General features: G+C 40.7%; 1 protein-coding gene across 2 annotated transcripts in view; it reads right to left on the bottom strand.

The window, feature by feature from the left end:
• The window catches only part of tnpo1 (transportin 1), a 37,091-nt gene that overhangs the window by 3,743 nt on the left and 19,332 nt on the right, over window positions 1-14,016 (bottom strand). For both annotated transcript variants that reach the window (XR_007398806.1, XM_049019189.1), the window contains exons 8-20: window positions 13,617-13,739; window positions 12,358-12,476; window positions 10,670-10,730; window positions 9,388-9,556; window positions 6,624-6,776; window positions 5,780-6,005; window positions 4,572-4,743; window positions 3,112-3,198; window positions 2,552-2,659; window positions 2,143-2,301; window positions 1,037-1,124; window positions 824-922; window positions 507-602 (exon numbers count right to left, since the gene is read on the bottom strand). Coding sequence is in view for 1 of the 2 variants with exons in the window: in XM_049019189.1 (XP_048875146.1) it covers window positions 507-602; window positions 824-922; window positions 1,037-1,124; window positions 2,143-2,301; window positions 2,552-2,659; window positions 3,112-3,198; window positions 4,572-4,743; window positions 5,780-6,005; window positions 6,624-6,776; window positions 9,388-9,556; window positions 10,670-10,730; window positions 12,358-12,476; window positions 13,617-13,739 (1,660 nt within the window). In the remaining variant the exon portion in view is untranslated. The remainder of the gene's footprint in view (window positions 1-506; window positions 603-823; window positions 923-1,036; window positions 1,125-2,142; window positions 2,302-2,551; window positions 2,660-3,111; window positions 3,199-4,571; window positions 4,744-5,779; window positions 6,006-6,623; window positions 6,777-9,387; window positions 9,557-10,669; window positions 10,731-12,357; window positions 12,477-13,616; window positions 13,740-14,016) is intronic.

Raw genomic sequence — 14,016 nt, 5'->3', positions numbered from 1 at the left:
TAAAGGTGCCATACTATCTCAATTATGTGCAGTTACTGCAAATAAAAATCTGTTAAAAATGCTATTTTAACAGAAAGAGGCAAACTTTACTTTGCCAATCAAGTACTAGAATTATAGGCCATAATATACACTTATCAAATTTCCTTCTAATGTCCATTACAAATTCATTCAGTGAAATTAGGAAGAACATGTCAAACCTGGCAACAGTTTAATTCAGCTCTGTTAATACCAAGAATGTACAATTACAAGATTTGTTCAATTATATAAGTAAATTTTAGGGGGGGGGAGCAGCTGCTCCTGTTTCTTCTTTCATGTCCTGGAGACATGGAGGGATCATTTGAATTTCAGTTGCAGTGTACTTAGAAATAAAATGCAACCAGCAAATCTTGTAAGTACATCTTGGGAGTTATGAGATTAACAGGCACTTCAGTTTGCAAAATTTCCCCCACTGCAATTTTCCACCTCCCTTGGTGCTGCCTAGCTGAGCATGTGTCACCGTGTGGTACCTGTATTCTCCAACAATGTCTTGGGGGTATTTGGTCTGTTAATGATCTCCACCAGCTGGTGTAACACCATGGCTACATAGGGCTGCATTTCAGCGCCTGTAGGACCGGTAGAATAAATTAGAAATAAACTTCTGTCAAAAGACAGAGCCGAAAAAAAACCCCACTAAAAATACTGTACATAGCAGCATGACTAAACATCTACGGAAACATACAGATTGGTCAAAAAAAGGATAACCTGAAAGTCAGGTTAAAGAAACTAGTTAATGTAAGCAGAAAATAAGCAGATCACAATTTCAATACAGTACAAACACACCTACCCATCTGAATAGATATCTCTCCGATTGCCCATGTTGCATTGTTGCACACAGAAATTAATTCTGGGTTTAGATTAGTGCCCAGAATAGGCATAAAATCAGCTGTGAAAAGAAGATAACATTCTCAGAATTGGCCAAAAATAGTTCAATATCATTAATTTAGCATCCAATTTTAAATAACGATCAGATGGCACACATTTATGCAAAAGTACATACCAATACATGGCTTGACATGGGGAAAACAAGCCTTGGTTAAATCGCCCAGAAGGGCAAATGAACTCTGCCTGACCTCAGGCATTTTGTCCTGAAAGAGAAGTAGAGGACATTGCAAGGTTACCATTCATGGCGCTTGGGTTTTTGTTAAGCAAATCCTGCAGCAGGGGGGATACATTAACCGGACATGTGAACAGCTCAGTCATAAACCAGAGAGAACCTAAGCCTTCATTAAACAGGCTAAACATACCAGTCTCAGTCTCACCCTCACCAGCTGGTGGGCTTATAAAGCTTTCTGCTTACTGAAAACTTGGCATTAATTAACTATGGCAGTAATGATGAGAACCAGTAAAATAGCTTAACATTAGGCTGCAAGTTTACTTTAAACATGAGTATGGTGACAGAATAAATGCTGTTTGTACCACATACTTACAGATTAATGAGTAATCATACATAAACAGCCCATCATTTTAACTTTTTCTTTCCTACACTTCAAAATACACATATTCCAAGGCCAGAGGTCAAAGGGGTCTAAACCAGCCTCAGAAATATTAATCACACTGACTGCTGCTTGCAGTCTGAAGTACCAATTAACCGTGTCACTTTTTGGGTGTATCTCAATACCAAGGTGCGAAGATCCTACTTGTGTACTTGCAAGAATGGTCTTGCTAACTTGCCGCCCAAGAACGAACACAATGAATTATGGGACTGGTCTTGTTGGAGAGGAGGCAACCAGATGCATTCTTGATATCTAGGGCGGAGCAAGAACGACATCCGAGGATTTTTACCATCCTCTTTATGTCTGTTCTTAGTACTGGCACTCTACTTTGGCAATGGAAGATGATGCCAAATGGGGACACAAATATGGTCAAGTATGCATATTGATCAAAACCCTTTGTCTCTCTGACTGGCAGTACATCATTTCTCAAAAAAGTACACACTGGCCAAAATATGCAATGTGGAATTTCGTGCATGAAGCCCTAATTTTTTTCATGGGGAAAATGGAATTAAGCACTCAACACTAACATTACACTCAACACTTAAGTGTACTGCTGCTCTTTGACAGAGGAGGAGGATGGAACACTCTGAATTTCGGAGGACACCCTCACCTGCATGCACTGATACATTAGCGTAAGGATGTTGCTGCGTGCCACCAGCTGCTCGATGTTACCGCCCAGTCCCTCTGCCAGGCCACTCAACAGATCTAGGGCTACAATCATAAAGTCTTTGTCTGGTGCTTCATACTGGTCTGGCTGCGAGTGGTGTAACTAGGATGGAGAAAGGAAAAGGGGATTTAATTAAAGCTCCACACTGGAGAACCTGCAACAGCTTCTCAGAGCATAAATGCAAATTTGACATTTGCCTGGCAGAAAAACTAAAATACTAAAAAAAAATATGTATAATTGCATTTAAAATTTACATAACCGATACTATACAGTCAAGTGGACAGGTTCACTAAGATATAACACACTACATATATCCACATGAAACAGAGTTGGAGAATTCTACTATTCTTACCATTGCTTGCGCAAGGGTTTTCTGCACCAGGTTGACGCAGCGCTGGTACACAGGTTCACAGTATGGGAGGAAGCCAGACTGCAAGGCGGTGGCCACAGAGGACAGGCACTGTCGGGAAACCACAAGAGCGAGACAATGGAGAAACACCACATGTGAGTAACTCAGTAAGCTTCAAGGGAAATGGGCTTTATTGGAGTCAACTGTAATCAGTTTCACTAAGATATTGCTAAACAGTATACTGACACTGACTAGCAAATATGGCATAAAACTCACAGACGCACAAAGAGTTATTGATTTCTGTTACGTTACTTATTTCTAATGAACGCTGCTAACTTGTGACAATCGTAGTCTTCGTCTATCAAAGAATGTCCTTTTTATATTCGGGGGTTTTGTAGTTCTTAACTCCCTTTCTCTTCATATTAGACAATGAAAGAAACTGCTCCCATTGCCCCAACGCCCATTAAAATGAGGATTTACTAAATTTGCATTTATAAAAAAAGCTTTATTCCAGCCAGAGCTGAATTAATTACTCTTTATCAAGAAAGACAATGAAAAGCCACCTCAAGTAAAGGGAAGAGATCCTTGTCTTCATCCTTAAGCTGATTCCACTTCTGAATAAGTGGTGGCATCAGCATCTGAATATACTCCTAGGAACAAAGAACAAATATGTCATGTGCTTTTGCGATTCCTCTAAAAGCCACTGCAATAAACTCCATAGATAAATCTTCCCATAAAACAGAATGTGACAGATCAGGCCTGTTGTTCCTACTCAAAAACAAATTAGCAATCAATCCCCGAGCCCCTAAATTAACTTTACACCACTTTGATACTTAAGGTATTTCAATATGCTAACATACACTGCATATGTACGTTTTATTTACTCTGAAAGATAATGTTCGTTAACAATACACATTTTTGTTATCACTAACACAATGTGTGTTACATCACCTTACACTTAAAAACAGAAATTACATAAGAATGCAAGGCATGACATTAAATATTTGTCCAACCTGACTGGTAATTTGGTTTTACATCTCAATTGTTTTTTATTGTTCCTGTCAACAGGGGTTGGAATACAGGTAACTATCATCTGTAGTCTTGGCATTTTGTTAGAAGCACTAATGTCAGCACACTAAGTTTGAGCTTCATCTTTTTAAGATGAACAGTAACTATGTTCACTGTATAATGCAAATCCGATAAGCTAGCTGACATTACTGAGCTGTGTAGCTAATGCGTTTGCTTGCTAGCAACAGCTAGCTGCTTATTAACGGATTTTCATACAGGACACAGCAATTCTCCCAGTCTCCATTGACTTTGAACAAGTACCCATAGTATTGTTCACATTTTTTTAGGATTTTAAGTACTTTGATGCCTAGGTGGAGGAATGTTTTTAAAACCATGCTCTGCGCTACCAACCAGAAACAAAACACTTAACTTGCAGTAAATTTTCTTAAACTGTGACTTTTGAGAGTAAAAAATGTATCTACATGAAATAAATTACGTTCTTGCTTTAAGTAAATACCACATTTTATAAATTAATGTGGAATAATATTTTAAACAAGACAGTAAAAACACAATGTGTGTCAGAGATTTGTAGTTACAACATGTGTTAAAAAACACACTGCCTGTATCAATGGATTGATACACTGGTTTTTGTTAAACTGCGAAATCATGTTGTACAACCTGCTAATGTGTTAATAAAAAAAAAAAAACACAACAGTTCAACAGTTCATCCTGCTAATACTTGTAGGATTTCTATGGAATGTTGGCTCACATACATTTTTTAGTTCACCATGTGTGTCTTGGTCATAATTAACCATCCATGGAAAACCTGGGCCTGGCGCAAAGATGGACCAGTAGGCCTAATATGTTACAATGATGCGATTAATGGCTGGTTCCCAAGACTTGCCTTTTTAGCCACTTTCCATAAACACTACTTACAATGATGCATGATTCATTTTACATGAAAATGTGAAGCCTAACAGCATTTCTCAAAGCTCCTGGGGAAAGTCGTCGCTACCGGTTTGTTGAGGTGGTGCCCAACGGAGTCAGCCAGGGTCCCGATGGCATCGTACAAGATCAGCAGGTTCTTATGTTGGTACTTGCTGAAGGCGAAGACAAGGGTGTCCAGGATGTAGGCGAGGTAGGGCACCAGCTCTGTGCAAGCCTCCTCCTCCAGGGTCGCAAAGGCACTGAAGGACATCAGAAGACAGGGGTTACAGAAAAGATGGAGAGGAATATTGGACAGTATTCAAGTAGTGCCAATACAATCGATGGACAGGATTTAGTCCAACTCGTCCAACCATTTATTCATTTGCATTTTTTTTGCACCATCTACATTGTTCTTGCAGTCATGTATGTTGTGTTGTGTCTATCTAACCGAGAAAAAGACCAGTGGTAGAGAGTGAAAAATTAAAGAAATATCACAAGCATGACATCCAGTCTCAGATTCCCCCAGTTCCTTGGGCAATGGAGTTCAAACATACAAGTGCTCCTCGAGGACGGCACTATTACAACAAAGCGGATCCATACGGTAGTTTGTCAGGCAGAGAAGCACAACAGATTTCCGGAGTCAGTGCCATGACTCAGTCTAAGTGTTGCTTCACAGCAGGCCAGAAAAAAAAAAAACAAGCCAGCAGTTACAGTTCTTCATTATAAACCTGGAGCCGCCCAGCATGGAAGACATTCAACCAAAGCAGCAGACTGAATATACAAATGTGTATATTTTTATAAATTCTTAACTTTGAAAAGAAGCTGGAGGTGGCAGACAGGAGGTATTGAGGCAAAACTGAATTTCCCGAGGAAGTATCCTACCAGTACAGACCATCAGGGGTGCATTGAGACTTTCAAAGCTACGTGGGCTTGTGCAAGTACAGTACATTAATAATAAGTGTTTTCATATATTACTGCACATAAACGAATGCTTACAGGCAATCTCAAAGCCAGAACCATCACTGAAGGCTTTTTAGCCATTAGCAGGAATGGAAATGCTAGAATCTTAGATAGGGGGGATGCCAAAGGTTAAATTTTTGATGAGAGCCATCAAGCAGACAAGTCTTTAATGGTATACCACCTTCTAGTGGTTAATGAGTTAACCAGCTCCTCAAATTCAGGGACGGATGGACTTCTTCCAGAGAGGACCAGTGTTGTCAGTTTTATGGGTAATGTTAGCAAAAACACCACAAAACCACAGATTAATTCTCTGTCCAAAAATGCTTATTGATATACCTGCAGGCAGCCTCCTGGACGCGCTTGTTGCTGTCCAGGATGCGTTTAAGCAGCTCTGTCATCAGGGGCTTCAGGTAGGTGTCGGGGGGCTGGCTCACCACCCAGTGCGCGTAGCGGCTCAGCGTCCAGCAGGTGATCGAGCGCACCAAGGCCTTCTTGTCCGACAAACACTGCACCAGGTGAGGGATGAGCTCGGGCAGGTAAGGAATCATGCCCTGCATACAGCCTGGTGGAAGTATTACTTGGCTTTATAAGATGACATTACAGCAATGAATTTGCCAAAAATAACTATTACAACAGTGTAATTAGTATTTTGAGAAAGAGAACCCTTCATCACCTCGAACTGGGCATATACAAAAAAAGAATTGGAGAAGCTGCTTAAAATCAACTGGATGAAAGTGGTCGCAAATCAGAGCTGGAGACAACAAATATTGATATTTAAAACCTTCATCTAGGCTGATCCCCTGAACATGTATAGCAATCAGACTCAAGCTATAGCAGCATTATTCCATAACATTACTAATAAATGTAACCACTGAGATTTAACGTCGAGCATATCCTGACTACCAGATTCAAAAGGTACAGAGTTTAATTTCTTTCTTCCTACAAATGTGTGCCATAAAAAATGCAATCAGCGGAAGGCTTACGGCTTTTAACTGCTTAGCGAGCTGGTAAGAGGCCAAGTAAGATAAGGGCGGCAACACAGCCAATGCTGCTTCCGATGTCTCATGACTCTCACCAGGCTTCTCAAATGTACATCTGAAAATTCATGGCCTCCGCTTTCGCCGCCGCTGCATTTCAGCGAGGGCCCTGCGGCAGGGGGCCGGGCCTGGCTACCACCCACCTTCAGCAATGGCACCTAGCACCAGGATGCCCGACTCCTTGATGACCCACTCTGGGTGGAAGAGGAGCTCCTTCAGCAGGGGCAGTATGTGCAGCAGCAGGTCGTCCCGAAACACATTGGCCAAGACGTCCAGGGCGGCAGCAGAGCACTTTCCTAAAGAGAGACAGGGAGAGACCAAGCTCATCTCCCCCCATCCATTACCATTTAATGATACCGGACCGTCCGTCAAGTGCTGCATAATCTAAGCCAGTGTTTCCCAACCCAATCCTTGGGGACCCCCAGAAAGTCCATGTTTTTTGCTCACTCCCAGAGCAAAAATGTAGAGGAGATGGGGGGGGAAGCAAAAACATTAAGTATCAGGCCTTCCCTGAGGACCATGGTGGGAAACACTGACCAAAGCTGAGATTCCTTAATTGTCTGAAGTGTACGGAACTGATGGAATCATTTAGAGAGGAAAACTGCTGTATTTATAATGAAAGTCTGAAAGCACCTGTGTGGAAAGTTTGATAATCTCATAAACATGAAAAATGAAAAAATGAAAAAAGTACCGTGTGTTATTTATATTACTGGGGAGCTATACAAACAAGACCATTCCAAGGCAAATGGATTCAAAAGTACAAACACCTTGAGAGACCCAAAGTGTTGGGGAGTAACTAGTTACATGTAACAGCGTTATGTAATTAAATTACAAAATGAAATACAATTATCCATTACAATGACTGTGAAAACATATGTAATTAATGTACAGTTACTAATCAAAATGTGGGTGACTACAAAGGGGTTACATACATCTATATTCTTCTCGGTAAAATGCTCGTAAAGAGAATATAACATTCATTTTGTTGCTTTGCATCTTTTTGCTGTGCAGAAGTGCCCTTTGGCATATTTCCAGACAATACAGCTGGCATTGTTCTACTGTATCGCCTAGTTTAAAACATGTTAGAAAAATAATCAAAGTAATCCAATATAGTGCTACATTTGGGGCTGGGCAACTGTAAATATCACAGTATCATTTTCCTTGATGTCGATATGTCAAGTGCTCAATAAAAGTTTGATATAAATTTATGATTGGACATGCTGCTGGTGACACGCATTGCATCATAAAATGATGCCACTTTCTCTGCAACTACCTGTCAGGACCGGCACTGGAGCATAAGCTCAAACACAGCCGTGAAAATGGGAGATTTATTTACAAATAACTGAATGCAATAGGGCAGGTAAGGAGACAACAGACAAAACTGTGAAACCAACAGGGGAAACTCACCAGGAGTGCAGATCCAAAGCACCCCGATCAATAAGGGTAATTCCACAAAATCCAAACGGAAAATCCCCAATAAAATTTAGTCCATGAAAGATCCCAACAGTAACAATCCACAGAGAATTAAGAAGCTAAAAAGAACATGCTGCCAGCAGCAGCATGTTTCAGCGATGACCAAAATAACCTACTTCTATCTCAGACTTCTGAAATGCGAAATACTGTTGGACCCCGCAAGTCGTTTTTGGTTTCCCGTTCAACATGCTTTGAGCCCTTTTTTCAACAGAGAGCTCCATCTAGTGGGCTCAGAAAATATAGCAAATTGTTCTGGAAGCATAATTTCGGCCTTTGCTACTGCTCGACGCATGTTTGTTACATTCTTACAATAAAGAAAAGTTTATAACTATGATTAACCATCTGGTGTCTTCAATTTTTAACTCAGGAGTAAAAAATCAGCTTTTAACCCTCTGGGGTCGAGGCAGAGTACTTTTTGCACCTATTTCAGTTTATATCTCGCTGAAATCTTCATGTAGAATCATGAAAAAATAGCTGACTATATCCGTAATGTCTTTTTTTCAAAACATCAATTGTCGGAAGCATTAAAGTTTTTAAATTGGCTAAAAAGTAAAGCATGTCACCTTTCTTTGTTTTACCTGAATGGGGGGTGTGTAGCGCCACCCCCACCTGAAGATCGATATTCGCATTCTAAATTGCCGCGTTTCCGCATATTCAAATCGCATTCGCATGGTAATTTGATGAGCGACGCAACAGTGAAATGCGATCCAAATACATCCAGGTCAGCGCCATAACAGGCGGGAATGTGGCCAGGTTTGAATGGCTCATGCATACACATGAAAAGTTGCTACATATTCAATGAAATTCAATGAGCCCAGAAATAGTGACGAGTTCAGTTTTTCTTATTTATCAAACTGAAAATTGCAACTACACCATTGAGTCATCTTCATGTAGCCAAGACTTTGGTGATCAGATATCTGGGATAAAAACAAAACTGCCACCATTGCTTACTATGTACTTTTATAATATTTCTGCAAGTGTTCCAAACTGCATTTTGCAATGTCTATACTTTGATGTCAAATTACAAACTTCACATAAATCTGACATATTTACAAAGTACACTAAGATTAAGATGAGTTTAATGCCAAAACAAATATATAAGAAATAAACTTAATTCATGGCCAATAAATCATGATATTGAATGAAATGTGTGACCATGACCCCAGTCAGTGAAAGTGTGTTCCCAACGCCTAGACCCCAGAGGGTTAAACTGGAGAGAAATAATGACCCGACATTTATTGTGATAATTGTCAATATCAACTGATATGAACATTTTTATCGTGATAAGATTTTTGGCCATATCGCCTAGCTCTATTTACATTACTTTGAAGAAGTAATCAAACTATTTGAATTACTTATTACATTTTTAGCAAGGTAATTTATTATATTTCAAAAGTAACCTTCCCAACCCTGGTATTTGTTCCCAACACTCACTCAAATTCCAGTCAGAAATGGTGTCGTCATCATCCAAGTCTTCATCATCATCATCCCCCTCTTCGATGCCATCAGCCTCGTGCTGCTGGGCCACCGTCCGCGAGCGGTGGAACCTGGGCCGGATGTCCTGCTCATTGTCAGGGATGGCCTCGTCCTCCTCCACATCTCCCTAAGATGAGTTGCAGACAATGTTTACATTTTTTTCTCCCGTCCTTGTTATAAACATGGCAGTTGTTAGGGGACTGGAAACATGCAAGCAAACCTTTCTAAATGAGCACAGACTGCAGCGTAATTCTGTGGCAGCTGGTGCCTGCCTCGCTCTCAAGCTCCCAGGAACTGCTATTAATATCACCATGAGGTAAAGATCACAGGCAAAGTTCTTTCTATGAAAGTGGCATTTACACATCATACAAACGTCAAGTCCAATTAGGAAGAGTCTGCCTTGTTTTAATAAAACATGAAAACCTAACTCTTTAAAAGTTCTTTAAACAGTTTCCACCATTGTGGAATATATTATTACCACCAACACTGCTTGGAGGACACAACTAGATGCCAAAGATTTTCATTCCTTCTACTAAGAACCTTCTACCAAGTTCCAGATGGATGTCTATTGGTCTGCTATCTGAGGATGATGCAAGGTTGTGACGCCAACACTTAGAATTTCACATGCTAAGACACATAAGCTGGTCACCAAACTGTCTGGAGATTAAATTGTAGGTGCCATGAGCAAATTGAAAATCTTCAATTTAACCATTCTTTCAAGATTCATGTCCAAAATTCTCTTTTGATTTTCCTCTCCAGTTAATCATTCTGCTCACTATGGCTCGGCTGTTTTAGGTGAAACTGTACTGAGAGGTGATTCTAAACAGTCTGGGGCTCCTCTGCAAATAATACTCCATGGACCCACCAACTCCCCCTCCCCAGACAGGGGGAAATTTATTGCCATCATTTTAACATCAAATCTAAATGAATAATATCAACAAAGAGAATTTAATAGATACAAATCCTTCGCTCTCACTTTTGTGAAAAACAGAACACAAAGCAGATTTGTCGTTGCAATGTACAATGTAATCGGTCGCCCTCAGGGGCCCCCTCCCAGCTCCGGGGCCCCAGGTAATATCTTGCCTCGTCTGTCCTCTGGCTATATTAAATCTTAGCACCGACCAAGAAAACCATTTCCTTTGCCTTAACAACAAATACGGTTCAGAACAAAAGTTTGCCATTTATTTTAAAAGCATTAAAACTCCTAAACAATATATTCAAAAAGGAAAAGATTACTAACCTTAAGCAGTATAATATCAATCTCCGAATACTTCATCCCATTAACTAAAACAGGAGTTAACCTGAGAGAGAGAGAAAAAAGAGAATGAGAATTACAGCATGACAAAGTACATCTTGCATTAAACTTTGGAACCATAGAAAACTTGCAGTCAAATAGAACAAAGACAAATAGCAGTAATGTTTACTTTTATTAGCAAAATGAAAGAATGCACTGAAAAAGTGACACATACAAGGAATGATGCATGTTTAAATCGGCACAATTAAAAAATACACACACACACACACACACACACACACACACACACACACACACACACACACACACACACACACACACACACACACAGCTGTGGACCAAGGCTACATTGGGCAGCAGGATGCTTTCAGGTTCAGTCCACAAAAATAAGGTGAACCAGGAGATGCTGGAAACAACCAGAAACCAGCCAGGTAAACGGCAGAAGCCACTTTCTAATGCCAGAGACGACCGTTAACTTATCCGACAGTGTCTCATGAATCGTAGGATGACATCAGTGACCTTCAAAGGGAATGGGAAGCATTAAGGGCAGGTGTGAAGGGCACGGCTAGGACACTTCATATCAGGCTCCTAGAAGCATTGTGTTCATTTTGGCAGCAAATTTTCATTTAGTTTGTCATAGTCTTAGATTAAAATGTTATTTAGTTTCAGTCATAATTTAGTCATCTAAATTATTTTATAGTTTTAGTCTAGTTTTAATCAGACTAAATATCATATGATTACAGTCGACAAAACTACAGTTGATTTAGTCGACTAAAATTAAAAGTGCAGATTGTAATGTTTAATGTTTCCCTTCAATTTCTGAAAGTCATTATGTTCACCAAGATGAAATGAAACCAAACGAATAATTACGAAATGCGAGAGGGACATGTCCCGCTCAGATTTAATGGCGGCGATGCCCATGATATGACAAACACAACTGTATTAGAGTTTTATGGCTTAAGTCAAGCACATTTTGTCTTATTTTGAAATGCAGCCCTACTTCTATTTCATAAATGAGAAAACATTATACATGTCAGCAGTCATACATATATGTTCAGTTCGTTGTACTGAAATAATTTGATTTGACAGTCAGGTACTGATTACATGCAATGTTGATACAACTAATAGGCTACTTAAATATATATCACACTAAATAGTATAGGATCTCGTATCAGGCAAACATTTTCATATCGTTTTTATTAGTTGACGAAAAAGTCAATACACTTCATTGTAGTCTTAGGCCTCGCAAAATAATTTTTATTTAGTTATCGTCTCCTTTTAGTCTGAAAATAAAGGTCATTGACGATAACCATGATGAAAATTAACTAAATCAACACTGCCTAGAAGGACTGAAGTCCCAAAAAGCAAGGAAGAAGCCCTTCATTAATGAGACACAGAGAAGAGAAAAATATATATTATTCACAGACGCAGACCCATAAATTGAGAAATGAGTGAAACAAAAAAATTGTGCTGTGGTCTCAATGTTTTCCGCGGCTTTGTGCGCGTATGCAACAGCACATGTACAGCGGTTCCTTACACTTAATGACTTTGAGAGCCATTAAGAAATGAGAAGGGGTGCAGCTCGCCAGGAACCAATCGATACCTGCGATGGGCAGATTTACGGAGCCCGGCGGAAGGCCCGGCCCGGCCCAGCGAGGCCACACATCACTCACTTGGAGAGGTGTCCGCACAGTACGTCCTTGCACACTGGCTGCTCGGCCAGCGTGAGCCAGAACTCACAGGCCTCCAGGGCCACGTTCTCGTCCTGGTCTTGAGTCCTCTGGAGCATATACTGTGGGGAAGTCATAGGGAGGAACTCTAAGATCACTACTGTCAGAAAAGACTCCCCATTCTTCAGCTGTAGATCTATACAAGTGCAGAGACATTAAGCTGCCGCTTTTAAATCTCCCACAAAAAACATCTACTCACACTACAGAAAGATATAGGCAAGTATAACTGAACAGAAACTAGGGTGCTTGGTTGCTATAGGTTTAAATTAATAGCTTGATGGAAGGGAGCAAAAATATGGGCTGTTTGGCAGGAAGCTGGGAGGGAATGAAAATGTGGGGCTTCCCGGAGGATTGGATTGGGAAACACTGAAATCAGTAAGACTCACAGGTCCCAAATCTCACAGTTTATAGCTAATTGCTCCATCTCCCGTAAGAATCTCATGGGCTGTCAAGGACCAATAATTTTGATCTACACCTCCAGCCAGTTTAAAATGACCTCACTTTTTTTGATGGCCAGTGTTTTCACCAAATACTTCAGGTTTCTAATTACTGCAGCTAGGATGACTGACGGCTGACTTTCCTTAGCCTAACCCTCATCTGCTAAGACGTGATTAATGTGTAAAAAAAAAACACTGCTGACTGCTTTTAAGCATATTTACTGAAAAGGACAAATTTATTGTGTTTTCTGGTAAAACGCATTTTCAAGTAGGAGATCCCCTGTATAAAGAAACTGCTTTAAAAATCAGCTACAATAAGGAACTGCATGCTGCCCACATGGCTGATATTCCAGCTGATATTCTGTACACCCTGACCATCTATTAAATGTATCCATGTGTGCTGCAGATGGATTAAAGAATGCATAACATCCAGGCAATTTAACTGCAAAAACGCAAAGCGATAAGGAATTTAGTAAAGTTCTTAATAAAGAAAGATCAGAATGTCAATGAAGTACTGTAGGAAAACAGGAAATTACATTTGACATTTGATGATGGTAATTTGCATCCACAGCATCCTTTCCTCTCTGCTGTGCTCCATAAATGCTGGTTTATAGTCAAGCTGAGCTACTCCTCAGGACTGCTGAGCTCATAGCAGGACACAGCACAGGGAATCACAGACTCCCCAGCCAAGTGGGCCTCCCCTGTAACCACAGCGCCCTCCCCCCATCGGGTGCTCCCCTCCTACACCCCGAAGCTTGATCTTACCTCCACGATGTTGTGCATGTGCGGAAGCAGCCGATCCATGCGGACCTCCAGCAGCATGACCAGGGCACGGCAGACATTCTTCCTCACCTCGGGCTCCTCATCCCCCGCCAGCGCAAAGAGGTTCTGTTCAACAGCAGCAGAAGACGCTCCCAATGCTCGTCACGCATACACAAGAAGCACAACATTACAGCGACCAAGGCTTGGTATAAACAGCCCTTCCCCAACGGAACAGTCATATAACAAAATCTCCTTTATATTTCTAACCCACCATACAGTTCATACAAGGTGATCGATCCAGCATGCAACTTTGAAGGACTTTGGGACCAGAGAAGATTATTCTCTGGCAGATTATCTACAGCATCCAGAACCCTAGCTAAGGGCCAAATTTGGCTGGCTTTAT

This window comes from Brienomyrus brachyistius, chromosome 7, assembly GCF_023856365.1.
Source record: "Brienomyrus brachyistius isolate T26 chromosome 7, BBRACH_0.4, whole genome shotgun sequence".
Classification (NCBI taxonomy): Eukaryota; Metazoa; Chordata; class Actinopteri; order Osteoglossiformes; family Mormyridae; genus Brienomyrus; species Brienomyrus brachyistius.
This window is presented reverse-complemented; position numbering and strand designations above follow the sequence as displayed.